Source organism: Gymnoscopelus braueri, assembly GCF_963280865.1.
Source record: "Gymnoscopelus braueri genome assembly, chromosome: 11".
Lineage (NCBI taxonomy): Eukaryota > Metazoa > Chordata > Actinopteri > Myctophiformes > Myctophidae > Gymnoscopelus > Gymnoscopelus braueri.
The window spans coordinates 15,002,695-15,019,400 of record NC_137613.1 but is presented as its reverse complement, the minus strand read 5'-3'; the positions used below and the strand labels follow the sequence as shown (position 1 = coordinate 15,019,400).

The window sequence follows — 16,706 nt, the reverse complement described above, 5'->3', positions numbered from 1 at the left end:
ACCAGTGGTGTCATAGATGAAGTAATCAAAAATCATTAGTATGCCAACTTTCCCTTAAACGTGAAAGGTTTGGTTCACGCCCCCAAAATGACAATTTTTTCTATCGAATCGATTAGTCACCCCATGGAGACTTGAATTCATGGATATTATCCTGTCATCAAATTATTGGCTTAGGAATATGACAAAAACTAAAAATATCCTAGAATTCAAGTCTCCATGGGGTGACTAATCGACAGAAAAAAATATTGTTTTGGGGTGAACTATTCCTTTAATGGGGAGCCCACAAATGCATAGTGCTTAAGGACCTGAATCTATGACATGGAATATTCTATGGTTCCTGTCAGCACAGAGTCCTTGGAATCCTCCTCACGTTTCACCTGTATTGGTCTCTCTCCACCGTTACAACCAGCCACTCCAATGGCCTACTTTCTGGTCTAACCAGACCCAGTTTCGCAGTTTTCGGGCACAATCTCCAGGGCCAGTGTTTATTTATTAATAAATAAAAGTTTCTCAAATAGAAACTTTAATCAAGTGTAAGATTTAGCACGTTTTGACAAAATATTGGTCAACACAATGGTAATCGGTGCTCTAGGAATCAGAAGCTCCAAAATCATGATCGGCATCGGACCCAAAAATCTGGCATTGGTCCCGCATTAATCTCTCAAGAACAGATTCTGCTCTCCGCTTGAATCTGTCGGGGGGGTTCGTCATATCGCGTACGCACTGGCCTGGTGGGCGTGCCTTCAGATCAGGAAGCAGGCCGCGCTTTACCCAATTAAATGTAGTGGGCGGGATTTACGTGTCTGCCGATCCTTCCCCACTAGAAACAAACCGAAACTCATTTAACAATAGCGTCCTCGGAGCAGACAGTGTTTTGGGGCGACCGTTCTTCAATTCGAAAAATAGTTACAGAGCAAACTCCACATCTAATTAACCAATCATAAAGCTCCCATCATTTATCCCACAGGTGCACTGCTCAATCACACACCCATGATGTGCTTAATGTTTTCTATAAGCTTAGCTAGCCCATAGGGATGTACCTTACATTGGACAGCTGAACTGTTGAAGAACTGAAAATCAGAAATCAGAAATCAGAATGCAGCAAGCCATTTGAAGTGTTGAATACTTGCTATGCTAAGGCGACTATAGGCGAGACATGCTTGGCCATCATCCATTGGACATAGACCTATTCATTTATGTAATTAAGGACATAGTCTAATTGTCTGTGTTCCTATGATAATGTTAATTAGCCCACAGTAACGGGGGAAACTAACGTCTCATAACGTTCTGCAAGAGACCATAAGATCACATATTTTGTGATTATGACACTTTTGCCTTAAGTCTGTATAAATTATTTGCACATAGCCTATAGGCTATGTATGTGCTGTGTTAGAGTCATGAGTCATGATCAGTGGTGTAAAGTAACTAAGTACTTTTACTCAAGTACTGTACCCAGTTTTGAGAGTATTTCCAATTGCCAGTACTTTTACTTCTACTCCACTACATCTCAGAGGCAAATAGTCATTTTTACTCCACTACAATTATTTGAAAACTAGATTTAGATTATTATTACAAAACATACAGTAACCACTTCAGCCCTACACATTTTGGCTATTTGAAAATAGCCGATATACAAGCTCACAATGCGTCACAATGTGATGCATTGTGAGCTTGTAGATCTGCTGTTTTCAAAAGTTTTTTTTTTTACTTGGGAAAACTTGGGACATTCTGCATAACGAGTACTTTTACTTTTTGTACTTTTATTCAAGTACATTTTTAATTCCGGACTTTACTTGTAACAGATTAGATCAACATTGCAGTAGCCTATTGATACATTTACTTAAGTAAAACATTTGAGTACTTTTTCCACCACTGGTGTTGAGTTTGAGCTATAATTATGATATAGGCCTATAGCTCAAATTCATCATTAACTCATCAACAATTGCCTACCACCATGTCATGGACGCTCTGATTGAAAAGCATAAATCTGTTTACTGCCTAATCAAAAGACGCCGATACTCAAAGCAAAGGATTTCCTCATATTATAATCTCTGTCTGGAGTTGTGACGATAATTTAGACCTGGGGGGCATTCAACGGAATAAGGGAAACCCCTTCCAAAAACAGAGAGAGGGGGAAAAAAAGAAGACCGGTAGGTAGGCCTATAAAATGACAGGACCTGAACATCAGGGTCATCATACTCATATTTCAGCTGTTGGCTCACACACTGCAACGCAACATGCCTTCCTCCTCAAGACACAGTGAGTAAACTGCACGTTCCTGTCTGTCATTCTTACTGGTGGGCTGGTCTTCTACGCACTCATTCACGTGTCTCTTCCTCTCCCATTCATTCACTTTCTTTCTGTTATTGTGTTGCGCAGACTTCCTCCTCCAGCAGCTCCTGCATGCAGCCCTGCTGATGGCGCTGCTGTGCGTCCTTACCGGCTCCGGGAGCCCAGTGGGCGATATAATGCGATCAGGAGGAGGAGGAGAACCGTCCGGGGACCAGGACCAGGACCAGGGTCCTCCTGACGTGCTGAGCGCTTCTCCGTACTGGGGGACGCTGATTGGTGCCACTGCTCTCCACGAGAAACAGGTGAGTGGCTCTTATTTGACCCGATGATGATGCCTTATTTTTTAACTCTATGGATGATGCGCCAAAACAAAACAAAAGTTTTGTCTCACTCTCCACTGTCTGCAGTCTGCAGTTGTATTAGCCATGGTTCACATGACGATCGTCAGTCACAAGCGTCATGGCGCTACTTGTTACATTTACATTTACATACAACCAGTACATCTACATAAACGTTCAGATTTCAAAGATAAAGTGCTAACCCCCCGGCCACGGATGTTACAAGTTAAAGCGCACGGGTCTAAGTACCTGTATCTTCAGTATTGTTCAATAAACAGCTTTTTAATCCGATCGCCGACCATTTTCTATTTAAAAAAAAAGTTTAATAATGTATCGGGGTGCAATACACCTCTCAACCGATAGGGGCGCATAGTTGAAAGTATATGGATAACATTTGGAAAAAATGGCCGGCGATCGGATTAAAAAGCTTTTTATTGAACAATACGGAAGATGCAGGTACTTAGACCCGTGCGCTTTAACTTGTAACACCCGTGGCTGGGGGGTCAGCACTTATATATATTTGAAATCTGAACGTTTATGTAGATGTGCTGGTTATAAATGTAAAATTTTCAACAGGAACAAGTAGCCACATGACTGTCATGGAATGACAGTCATGTTTCAGGGCTACAGGTATAGAGGCACAGCTTATTATAACCAGTGGTGGAATAAGTAGGCCTACAGATATTTTTCAATACCAATGTAGAAATACTCTGCTATGAGCAAATGTCCTGAATTGAAAAAGGACTTGAGTAAAAGTACAAAAGTGTTGGTATAAAAGTTGACTTAAAGTACCAAAAGTACAAAGTAGGCCTACTCATTATGCAGAATGTCCCATTTCACAAGTTTTCAAAATGTATACATTTTGAAAAAAGCTCACAATGCGTGGCATTGTGAGCTTGTAGCTCGGCTATTTTCAAATGGCCGAAATGTATATAGGGCTCAAAATTGTACTTAAGTACAGTACTTGAGTAAATGTATTTAGTTACTTTGCACCACTGCTTATAACTTGATTAAAGGTGCAGTATTAATGACGTTTTATTTTTTGTGTAAATCTTATGTTAAATTGCTCTGTTTTCTCATAGCAATCAATACTATAGAGTTTTGATTGATTGAATACTAGTCAGAAATGTAAACAGCACTTGGTACAGTAAGACATAAGACTAAAAGGATAGTCCTCCTTGGGACTTGTTTGTTTCCACTGTGGTCCTATGTGTTCAATTCATCAACATAGCATAACATTAGTGTTGTTTGTTTAGTACCAGGGGTCTCAGTCTCTTCACTCCAGCTCTTTAGTATAGTAGGCCTAATCAGAAAATGCATTTCCAGGTCAGGATGCCAATTGTGTGCAGTCACTCAGGAGAGAAAGCTAATACTAACAGGGTGAACAAGTCGAATTGGAAGTGCATGACACAAATAAGTGACAGGACAACATAACATTAAAGCCGATAAATGCATACTCTCTCCTGATTGGCAAATCACCTGAAAATGGACAGACTGGGAGACCTCTGTTACAGAACAAACACTATATATATAGCAATGATTACAATGAGAATAGAGCTTTAACTTTTTAACAAAAACACTTTTTGTTTTAATTAAGTCTAATAATAATAACTCTACACTACCTTTAATTAAAAATAAGGTAAGCTATATAAGGCATATTATGTCTCATGTTGTACTAACCCACTTGTCAGTTATTGTACACTAGATTAATAGACTATTTTGTTCTTTTCCCACCCAGTTTGAAGACGAATTTCAGTCCAGTGTAAAGTATCACTTTTTGGAAAACTACAACCTTCGTTCCTTCCCGGCAGCAGGCTGCCCTAGCACCAACTTCAGCAAGGTGTGTTTTGTGTGTGTGTGTGTGTGTGTGTGTGTGTGTGTGTGTGTGTGTGTGTGTGTGTGTGTGTGTGTGTGTGTGTGTGTGTGTGTGTGTGTGTGTGTGTGTGTGTGTGTGCGCGCGTGCGTGCGTGTGTTCAAGTGTCTTTATTAGGATAAACCCCTTGAGATGTACCATCTCGTTTTCAAGGGGGTCCCAACATAAATACATGTCACAGTTGTTACATGTATACAGAGTCGACAGAAGCATATCATATATACTTACATACCTACATACATGGACAAAACAAAACAAAAATGCATACAATAACCATTGCGAACCTTGGAAAACATCACAGTCTTAGGATGGCTAACATCAAGCAATAGAACACATTTTAAAACGCTATGTTCAATACAGTGCAAAGCCAGTTTCTTACAGACACTACAAGAAAAGCAGTTTCTGGATCTATATAAAAAAAAATATTCCAAAGTTAACCATTTGAATGTGAGTTCTGAGTCCAGCCATACACCGAGGTATTTTATGTTGTCTCTACTTCTGCTGTGTGCTGCTCACTTGAAAATAGGCTGGTAAAATGAAAACACAATGCTTTAAGTATTCTGAGGTTTTCCAACCAACGTTTTCTGACTTGGCCCCCCGTGTCTTTCTCTGCTCTGCAGGAGAACTGTCTGAAGAGGCTGGTCGAGGGTCTCCTCAAGTACAAGGTTCTTCTGAAACACGTGGAGACAGAGTACCCCAGAAACCCAATCCTGCCTGATGCCAGGTCCTATGGTGACCAACTGACCTCACTGATCAAAAACGAGGTGCGCATAAATACATGACACTTCATACCCAACAGAGAGGCAGTAATGGTACAATTAACTTAAATAGTTTGAGAAACAAAAAGAAAAACGCTTTTTATTTTTGTTGTCATGAATGTAAAACTTACGTGTCTTCTGGCCCCCCATCATCTCCACAGATGAAGCGCCCTGGGGAGGTAGTAGAGCTGAGTGCTAGCCAGGAGCAGCAGCTCCTTGCGAAACTGAACAACCCCGACGAGTTCAGCAGGAAGATGACGGCGCACGCCATCCTGCGCCACGTCCATCTGTTCCTGATCGACGGGCAGCGCGCCCTCTCCAGGAGGGAGATGCGTGCCCACTACCGTCCCACCAGCATACATGTACTGTGACAGTAACTTTTACACTTGAACCACCGTTAACTTTAACAGTCCTATTTATTTATTTTGTATTGTGATTTTTTTGCTTATTATTATCTGTTGAGGCAGTTTAACACGTTTTTTTTTTTAAATATATTTTTGGGTATTTTTCTACCTTTATTTATAGTTCTATAGTAGAGAGATGGACAGGAAACAGGGGGAGAGAGATGGGGAGAGACATGCAGCAAAGACCGTCAGGAACGGGACTCGAACCCGGGGTGCACTGTGAGCCCAGGTGCCGGGACCTCTAGGCCAGGTCCGGGCCAGTTTAGCACCGTTTTAGTGTTACTGCCCCCGCTTTCATTTCTAGAAAAATGTTATGATTATAGTGAACTCATCAAGAACATCATATAAATCAGTTTAGTTTAGCCATCTGTAAAGTGGATTGAATTAGCTTGAATTGCCTTAAATCTCAGTATTTGTACCGTTTAATGTATTCAACGTATTTATATTTATGTATAATGTATGCTATTTATTAGGAGTCTATGCTTCACTGACTTATTTGATATTTGTATTTATTTATTTTTAGATATACAATATTTTTCATACCCTTACCATGTGGAATGTATTTGAGCTATTTTGCAGAGAAAGTTTTTGTGTTGATGAAAAAATGTTATTTATTGTGGAAATGAATTCTGAATGAAAGTTATCCAGGAGAGAAGTGAATACGCGTCAGTGACATGAATATTTATTTTGTATACAGCTATCAATAAAGAAAAATGTTCTTGACTAAAGTCTTCATTGTTCCTTTGTAAAGACTACTAGACGGTCCTACTCAAATAAAAGTACTGCTACTGGACTTAAAGGGATATTTCACTTTCAAAAAAACTTTGGGTCATTTTATTGTCTCACAGGCTTTTGAGAACCCCCCCAGACCGTTTTTAAGTTGCTTGATTCAGTATTTAGATATTTGATATTCATTTGATCAGACACGCCCCCTTCCTATACAAACCCATTATAACTTCAAACTCCATTTTTAACATGTTAAATTCATCAAAAACACCCGTCCTTGGTTCTGGTGACTCACCCTGCCCTCCTAATACGCGAGGGGGCCGTGTTTCTTCGATTACTTTTTTCATTTATTGTCTCCACCAGGAGACTATGTTTTCGTTCCCGTCCATCCGTGTGTCCGCCAAGCTAACATTGGTCAAGCTCCACGTGACACGTGACAATATGTTGAAAGGGTGTGCTCTGATTGGCTAGCGAGACGCATGACGAAATAGAGACCTATAAATAGGTGTGTCACTTCAAAAAATCATTTATATTTTTTGAAGTGAGCCTCCATCAGCCAAGCTAACATTGGTCAAGTGACACATGACAATATGTAATATTGACAGGACTAATGGAGAGTATCTTTTCCTCTCCGTCCGTCTCTGTATGTGTCCGTCTGAGAACACCCAACATTGGTCAAGCTTCACGTGACATCAGAATATGTAATATAAATAGGTAAGACAGGATCAATCAGGAACAGTACTTTCCAGTACAAATTACCCGTCCGTGCGTGTGTCCGTCTGAGAACACCTAACATTGGTCAAGTTTCAAGTCATTTATATTTTTTGAAGTGAGCCTCCATCAGCCAAGCTAACATTGGTCAAGTGACACATGACAATATGTAATATTGACAGGACTAATGGAGAGTATCTTTTCCTCTCCGTCCGTCTCTGTATGTGTCCGTCTGAGAACACCCAACATTGGTCAAGCTTCACGTGACATCACAATATGTAATATAAATAGGTAAGACAGGATCAATCAGGAACAGTACTTTCCAGAACAAATTACCCGACCGTGCGTGTGTGTCCGTCTGAGAACACCTAACATTGGTCAAGTTTCACGTGACATCACAATATGTAATATAAATAGCTTAGACAGGATCAATCAGGAACAGTACTTTCCAATACAAACTGAGATCACAGCTGAGATCACACAATGAAACTAACTCCCATTACGCGAACCGAAGAAGCAGCAAATCATCGTCTGAAACCTGATGAAGAAGCAAAGGCGCTACGCCGAAGCAGGAGGCCCAAGCTAAGAAACAGAAAAGAACACTTGAATCACTAACAACTAACAACTTATTACTGGATGCCATTCCCCGAGAACTGCAGGATTTGCACCCTTTAGAGGAAAGGTTGGTAAGTCAATGTATTGCCTTCATGAAACTTGTTGGTTTGCCAAGAGGCAGACAAAAGGCAATCCACGGTAATGCAGTCAATGTGCCATCTGACTTAGACACTATTATCAAATTACTGCCAAGACTTCCTGAGACTGCTGAAGTTGTTCCCCTGAAACTAAAACGAAAACTTGCCTACAAGGGACACTACATACATGAATACGTGCGTCCAAAGAAGGTGCTAGTTAATGTTACATTAACAAAGAACTTTTTGTTTAACTAAAAGATATATATTTTTACCCTACCTTTAAGTTTTAGAAATCATTTTTAGATTCAGCCTCAGATCTAAATGTGTAGTAACAATGACTGTTTGACGGTTGATTTGATTGTGGTTGCTTGCCACCTCTGTATCTCATTAGTTATTGCTATAATAATATAATTGCTATGATATAGTAACATGTTCTATTTTAAGTAAGAATTAGAACATTCCCAGAAAACTATGGTTAAAGATAGGGTAAGTGATTTCCTTTGATTAAAATAGCACGGGTCTGCTGGCGGAGACTTGTGCTCCGAGGAGCACATTTTCTAGTTTTTAATATCTTTTTTGGAAAATGAATAAAATTCAATACAATAAAAAAATAAAAAATAATAAATGAAAAAAGTAATCGAAAAAACACGGCCCCCTCGCGTATTAGGAGGGCAGGGTGAGTCACCAGAAGCAAGGACGGGTGTTTTTGATGAATCTAACATGTTAAAAATGGAGTTTAAAGTTATGTGTTTGTATAGGAAGGGGGCGTGTCTGACAAAATGAATATCAAATACCTAAATACTGAATCAAGCAACTTAAAAACGGTCTGGGGGGTTCTCAAAAGCCTGAGTAGACAATAAAATGACCCAAAGTTTTTTTGAAAGTGAAATATCCCTTTAAATACAACAGTTACTGAGTTACACAAGGTCACCATGAAAGGGCACATATGTGGCATCCTGATGTAATCATTTAGATTTAGACCCAATTCATATATGAATATGTTCTACCAATCAATACCAATCAATCACTCTTCATCAGCTGGAATGGAATAGCCTCCTTATTGGGTTGCAACAGCATAGTGGTGCACAATACTTGATCAAAAGTGGAATTACTAGTGTTATGTACACTAAAATCTAAATGAAAGCTACTCTGTTAAATTAACCATAGTACTTGAAAGTAGTGACTTTCCACCACTGTTCAATAACTAATGTGTTTATAACACTTTTGTACCATTTGTCCTTATAGGGTGCTAAACATTTTCTATTTCAAAACATATACATTTATTTCTGGTCATTATACACACACAATAAATATTATGGCAAGTCCTCACTATGCGTGCCAACAGTGATGCATATCCTCTGCATAGCTGAAACCAAGAAATACAAGTACCAGAACCAAAGGGTATTTTCCATTATTGCACAAAAAAAAAAAGATTTTCATTCCATAGTTGTCCAGTCATGATGCAATTTCCTTCAAAACGTTTGCAACAAATCTACAACTTGGACATTTGTATATTCAAACCCAGCTATCTTTTAGATTATCACCTCTACTTCACTTGTTTTGTTGTTGCTTGTTTTGTTGTATTTTCTTACCCATGATCGCTATTCGAAGGTTAAAAGGGTAGGCACAATAAGCTAAGGCTTCAGCCTACACCTTTTGTCTACGTTTTCAATGATAACAAATGAAGGCATTGCATTAATTACTACTACTATTAATAATAATATTAAAAAAGACACACAGGCTTTATGTACCAAAAGATGTTATTTTCATTAGGATTTATTGAAATAAATGTTTCTTTTATAATTTAGGGGTCACACATTACAAAAAAAGAAAGGAAAAAAAAAACACCAGATGGGAAATTCCATTCAGTGCAGAATACTAACAAGAAAAGAAAAGAAAAGAAAAGAAAGAAAGAGTCTGGACTTTAGTTTCTTGTTCCATTGGTCATCCAACCTGCCCAGACTGAGGCCCATCCATTGACGATCTACAGTCCATGCAGTGGGTAACGTAGTGGGTAACGTAAACAGTGTGGCCACACACACACATACAGTACTCAGTGCTCATTCATGAACAGAAATAAATCTTCTCAAGAGAAGAAACATTGGACACCAAGACTTGGGGACATGAAAAAGGGAGACATGGTGTCCATTTCCCAGGTGACTGCCAGTGATAGGTAGGATCATCATGACCATGGCGAAGGGAGGTACGGGTGTTGCTCAGCCCCAAAGCAAACTGGAAGAAACAAGGCTAGCAGTTTAACAGAAGTACGGACATAACAAGGTGCATCTCAACCAAAGTACTAGTCTAAATAACATACATTTGGTTATTTATTGAACTAAGCAGAGAATTGTGTTAATACTTGTAGCAATCTATTAGTATTTTTGTAACCCGTTAAAACCGGGAAAGCATCTGTGTCATTTTAGATTTTTGCATTGGCTATTTAAATATAGCAGATATAGAAGCTGCTATTTTTCAACATTTTAGAAAAATGTTATGTTCGAAAGATTTTGAATAATTTGAACTACTGATTTAGCCTCAGGTCACATTTTTGGGGCTTTTCTGCCTTTATTGGATAGTACTGTTGAAACTTAAGAGTGACAGGAAACCGGGAGAGAGAGACAGGGAGTGACACACAGCAAAGGTCGTCGAGCTCGGGAATCGAACCCGCAAATTGATGTCAGGCTGCATTAGAGCCTATGTGGTATGCACCTTAACCACTAGGCCATTGGCACCTCAGAAATCTATTATTTACCAGGCAAAAAACTAAATGTGCCGATCACAGCTGTGTTGAAAGGGACGTCACACCATGGACAGACATTCCATGATTAGTCCATGCAGGTTTTTGTTTTGAAGTTCGGCCACAATATCCTTATTTTTCTTGTGAATTGCACGCACGATCAAAGGCATAAATGGTACAATAACAGGTTTATGAATACCAAGTCCCCCTTGGTATACCGGGCTCTGTAATTCTTTTAAATTCAATCTCGGGTGTTTGCTAGTCTACCTTCTTCTCTTTCCTGAAAACGTCAAATGATGGGCGTGGGGTGAGAAATCTACAAATGCGTGTAGGAAAAAAAACTCACTCTTTTACACCAAACATTAAAACATTGACATTAAAGTTGAAGTGATACGCAAGTAGAATACCATTCAGACTGTACTTTCATTTATATTTGGAAATCATCCGTCGGGTGGAAACCTCATGTCCAAAACTGTTACTTTTCAGGATTCAAATTTAAAAGTATCAAAAGTAGCAGATCTACAAGCTCAAAAGCGCGTCGCTTCGAGCCGTGCTTTGAGCTTGTAGATCTGCTACTTTTGATGCTTTTGTGTGAAGTTGTAGGGCGTTCATTTACGGGAAAAAAACACGACGTGAAAAGTCAGGGAGTGTGTTTATCAGTCACAGCAACACTGTAACCACTCGTCTGTGTCAGGCACCACTGAAACCGCTAGTTCCCTGGAAACAGGCACCTCATTTACGTTCAGCAAACATCAAACAAACCACAACCATTTCAACATTTACACCATGTCATGTTAAGCACATGAGAAGGTCAAGACAATTTTAATATCATAGAATACAGAGTTTAAGGTGGCTGATCTTTACACTGTAACCCAGTGGTTCCCAAAAGGTTTAATGCCAAGGTATCAGTAGATCCCCTCAGTGTGTATCTAATCTTTTCTAATTTAAGAAAATGCATGACCTCACAGATCCATCTACCAAGGGAGCTATTTTTCCAATTCAAGAGAATCAAATAAGACGCCATGCAAAATCCCTTAAGATAACAAAAACAGCCAATCTTCAAGTGCATGATGATAGGCTATTATCGCCATTTTTGACAAGTTTGAAAATAAATGTATTTAAAATGTTACACGATATGCCAAAATAGGCAAACTTGCAAACCAGAGTTACAGAACTGCATATATGATTTGATAGGTTTTATACACACCTCAGGACTGTGGGTTCAGGCATGCCTGGATCCGCCCCCCGTTTGAAACCTGTCAATCACAAATAGAAATGGAACAATGAAGGGGCTGGCTGTCGGAGGTGGAAAAGTCACAAAAAGTGATAGAAGTCTCAAAAGGTTTTCTTCACTTTATCAGAGTGGCTTGACAGCATTATTCAATGAAACCAAGGGTTGCAAAGTTAGACGGAAGGAATATAAGACAACATTAAGACAACATAATGTATGACTGCTAAGACATAAGACAATGTAGCAACATACTGATAGTCTCGCGTAGCCAGAAAACTATTCCACTACTTTATTTATATTCCGATACATTTTGGTGATAGTAAAGTCGAAACGGAAGTGGGGAGGAGGCGTCACATCCGCTTTATCGCTTGATTTTCAGCGAGCTTCCGTTGCTCCATACTGTATGACGGAAGCATTTGAAAATTGTGAGAGGCAACAGTCTGGCATGCGAGACTAACATACTGGCTGGCAACCAGCGTGTCCAAACATTTCTGGAAAATCAGCATGATACTCCTCCTAATCCTCCCATGGAAGGCAAATAGGGCGGATGACTAGAACCCCAGAAACTCACTTCCATTTAATGAGCATTTCTAGAGAAGTTTGACTTACGTCCACGACTGGGAAGCACTTGATGTCTCAAGTCTTAAGATGGATGTTTGTATAAGTAACTTGTATAAGTGGACTCTAATGTATGTTTGTATTTTGTTGTTTGTGTTTTAAATGGACCGAAATAAAGATTTACTACTACATGTCTGGCTGATCTGTTTTTCTAGTGGAAACTGGGAATATCATCAGTCAAGCTAAACAGTGTTTTGGCCATGAGGTAGTGTGTGCAGAAATACCTGACTCAGTGGTGGAAAGTAACAAAGTACAATTCTCAGAGGCACTGAGAACTTTTTAACTCCACTACAATTCTTTGAAAACTTTAACCAGCCCTCTATATACTTTGGATATTTGAAAATGGCCGATCCACAAGCTCACAACGCGCCGCAAAGCTTGTAGATCTGCTATTTTCTAAATATTTTTAATACATTTTGAACTTGCATTGTGAGTAATTTTACTTTTCTTACTTTAAGTACATTTTGATGCCAATACTTAATTTTTAATAGCGAACTTGTAACAGACCATTTCTACAATAGGGTATTGATACTTTTACTTGAGTAAAACATTCCATCTTCTTCCATCACTGCACCTGATTCCATAAAAGAAACATCCTCCCTCGCTCTATCTTTCATGGCTTCATTCATACACACACATTGCATCACACACATGATGCAACAGATTTCAAGTAAGCAGGTTTCCCAGAAAGGCAAAGGCCCAGATTATTAATATTATTGTAAATGAGAACTGGTTCTCAATCAACTCAAAGCGATTTAAGCAGCACTATGGAACTTTCCTCTTCTACCCCGGATTTGAACCTGGTTTCCCACTTACGTGCTGAAATGTTTTACCATTGAGCTAATAGAGCATGCCTGCTTGCTCAGGGGATAAATTGAATCTCGACCATCAGGTCAAAATTCGTGTCAGATCCTGTGTCTAGGTGAGACGTGACCTTTGACACAATCTAAATGTCTCAATAGAAGAGCAGGGAGACAAAATACAACCACTCCAATTGTATATAAGTTATATTGTATTAACCGATTCCAGTGTGTAATTTAAAAACAAATAATAATGTAAATAGTACAGTAAGAGTATAAAACAGAAGTGCAACATCAACTGAAGCAATCAAGATATATTAATATTATGGTATCGTATGTGGTATCGGATAGGCATAGACTGGCATACTCCCCGATACCAGCATTTTAGGCACCTATCGGCAGCTTTTCCGATACTGGTATCGGAACAACTATATTTATATAATCTCAGCCACTCTCTGATCTCTGCTATTTTTTTTTGCCCCGTTCAACACTCCGGATCCCAGAGAAGGGAGAGTCCCTAGCCGGGGGGGGGGGGGGTTTCCAGCATCCTGAGGGACAACACAACGTAACGACAGCAGGGCAACTCCACAGGGTGCCGTGGCAAGACGGGAGAAAAGTCCTGCTATGTCCAAACTTCCACCACGTCAACCGCTAATGAATATATGCAGACACATCTATCCTGTATGTGTGATATAGGTGACTGCTGTGACGGCTGAAAGCAAGTGTTTGCGTTTCCTTCCTTTTGCGGTTTACAGTCGCGTCATTTAGAAACCGCAGCCACCGATAGGCCTGTCACAATCGTCCATCCTGCAGGGAAGTCACTTGCATTGACCTGGTTTCACAGAGCATGACAGTGCATGACGGTCAGATATTATTTGAGATAATCATTTCCATGTTAAACAATTTTCATATATTTTTTTAATTTAATATATCGTGGAAACAGCCGATCTACAAGCTCAAAAACATTTTGTAGTTGTAGATCGGCTATTTCCGCTATTAATAGTTATTACTAAAGTATAAAGTTATTAAATATGTATGTTATTTGTCATAATATGCCCTGTGCAACTGTAGTTTACAAAGCCTAAAAGCCAAACAGAAATGTAATTTCTATTCAAAATGTTTGGCAACAGAAACGCAATTGAATCGTTAATCGCAATTATTTCAGTGACAATTAATCATCAAGTAAAATGTCATAAAGGTGACAGCCCTATTCAGATAGATACTGATAGAAGACCAGACTACCCCTGGTACCGTTTGCTTATAGGGTCTTTTTATTTCAAATATATTTCATGGCATACTAATGCACAAACAATATTGCAATGCAAATGTAATCATTGCTGAGGATGATTTTTGGTGGGAAGTATGTTCTTAAAAAAAAGGGGAAAAAAGTCTTTGTTACTCATTGTGCTTATGAGCAATTAAACCAAAGTTATTATTATTGTATTGCTACATAGGGTGGTACGGTAGGCTGGCTGAGTGCATGTGCATCTATAATCAGAGGTGAGTTGTCCTCCATTCCAGGGCATAAACAAGGCGGTGCATATTAACCAAGACTGAGGATCATCATCAACCTGATGCCATCATACAGGCAATACCGCTGTACAACAAACTGAGTGAAAAGACTAAAAGGAACAGCTTCCACTGCCAGGCAGTGTTTCCATGTCTGCTTATTATAAGCGACTTTGGGCTTGTTTTTCTGTAAAGTCGCTTGGCAGTTTGCGGGTTGTGTTTTTTGGGGGGGCTTGCTTCTAAAGTGTAGTTGCTTATTTACTTGCTTCCTAAATGTTGTTTAAACTAGTGCATTCTTTCATGTCAAGGGCCCCCAGATTAATTATGTAATTGTGTGTGGACCCCCATCAGAAAATATTTTGTTTGTGCCATGGCAGAGACAAGATTTGTGTTATATTATTTTGTGTTAGTTGTTATTCAAAATATCAAACTTTTTTCTGAGTATTTTTTTAAAATAGCAGATTTGTAGATCTGCTATTTTCAAATGTTAAGTGGTCAAACTTGGCCTAGCCACTTCTTTTGGGCTTGTTTTCATCATAGACCTGGCTGCTTGTTTCTCTGGCAACACTGCTGCCAGGCTGTCAGACTGCTGAAAAAGCAGGTTCTGCTGTGCTGAGCCCTGTCAGTGTTGTCCACACAGGCCATCACATTGGCACCATCACTTTATGTAGACTATATGTGTGATTATACTTACTTTGTGTATATGGGTACTATGGGACTGTGAATATATGACTGAATTTAATACATTTTGTTCTCCACACATCTAATACATACTTGCATATGTGCTGCTTGATCTTAAGTACACACCGTATGTAAATGTTATTTGACATCATCCTTTTTTCTCCTTATGATTAACTGCAATTCGTGGACGCTTGTACTCAAAACTATTTCACTTTTACACCTGTTAACTTGTGTTGTGACAATAACTTGTAACTTGCAAGCCTGTGTGGCCTGATGCTATGCTAACTTGGCTAACGTTATGTGCCTCTACTCCAGAACAGATACTGACCACCAAGGTACAGCACTGTGGGGATGATGCTAAGCTAACTGGCTAAACCCTTCACATTCCTCCAGATACTGACCCAGGTACAGCAATGTGTAGCCTGATGCTAAGCTAACTGGCTAAACCCTTCCCATTCCTCTAGATACTGACCCAGGTACAGCCATAGTTAAAAAAAATAATAGCACTGTAGTGTAACCTGATGCTAAGCTAACTGGCTAAACCCTTCCCATTCCTCCAGATACTGACCCAGTTACAGTACAGCCAGTGGTGGAAAGTAACTAAGTACATTTACTTAAGTACTGTACTTAAGTACAATTTTGAGGTATTTGTACTTTACTTGAGTATTTCCAATTTCCAATACTTTTACTTCTACTCCGCTACATCTCAGAGGCAAATATTGTACTTTTACTCCACTACAATTACTTGAAAACTTTAGTTACTAGTTACTTTTCAGATATAAATTATGATATAATGAAACACACATTAACTACTTTAAACCTATTTTAAACCTAGGCTATTTGAAAATAGCAGATCTACAAGCTCACAACGCGTCGCGATGCGACGCGTTGTGAGCTTGTAGATCGGCTATTTTCAAATATTTAGTACTTTTACTTTTGGTACTTTAAGTACATTTTGATGCCAATACTTTTGTACTTTTACTCAAGTAAGTTTTTTATTCTGGACTTTTACTTGTAACAGAGTATTTTTATATTGCAGTATGGTACTTTTACTTAAGTATGGAATTTGAGTACTTTTTCCACCACTGTACAGCACTGTAGTGTAGCCTGATGCTAAGCTAACCGGCTAAATCCTTCCCATTCCTCTCCAGATACTGACCCAGGTACAGCACGGTGGGGATGAAGCCCCACCGGATGACGAACTGTCCGCACGTGAACACTTGCTGCAGCCGCTGCTTGGTCTCTTTGCTGAGTTTAGCCATGATGAAGCCTTCTTCTCCTCCAGGTAATAAAACACCTCAACACAGCAGCACAAGGACGTGAGAGACAAGAGGAA

At 39.4% G+C, this 16,706-nt stretch overlaps 2 protein-coding genes across 2 annotated transcripts; one reads left to right on the top strand and one right to left on the bottom strand.

Moving 5' to 3' along the window:
• Nucleotides 1-2,237: 2,237 nt before the first annotated feature.
• On the top strand, nt 2,238-5,632 carry LOC308095464 (interleukin-6-like; the record flags this gene model as incomplete). Its single annotated transcript, XM_080442522.1, has 5 exons — nt 2,238-2,259; nt 2,380-2,594; nt 4,369-4,470; nt 5,124-5,267; nt 5,423-5,632. 5 exons carry the CDS (start codon nt 2,238-2,240, stop codon nt 5,630-5,632), a joined length of 693 nt encoding a protein of 230 aa, XP_080298648.1.
• Nucleotides 5,633-9,552: 3,920 nt separating this feature from the next.
• Nucleotides 9,553-16,706, bottom strand: tomm7 (translocase of outer mitochondrial membrane 7 homolog (yeast)). The gene is made up of 3 exons (XM_080442287.1): nt 16,530-16,706; nt 11,739-11,787; nt 9,553-10,026 (listed from the first exon to the last, which is right to left on the bottom strand). The coding sequence occupies exons 1-3, from the start codon at nt 16,630-16,632 to the stop codon at nt 10,011-10,013; spliced, it is 168 nt and encodes a 55-aa protein (XP_080298413.1). The 5' UTR covers nt 16,633-16,706; the 3' UTR covers nt 9,553-10,010.

Bases quoted from the DNA above. Each gene is read 5' to 3' on its own strand.
- tomm7 (XM_080442287.1), bottom strand. From the start codon at position 16,632: ATGGCTAAACTCAGCAAAGAGACCAAGCAGCGGCTGCAGCAAGTGTTC. The intron at 11,788-16,529 runs GTCAGTATCTGG...TGTGATTGACAG, and splicing joins CCCCACCGTGCTGTACCTGG to GTTTCAAACGGGGGGCGGAT.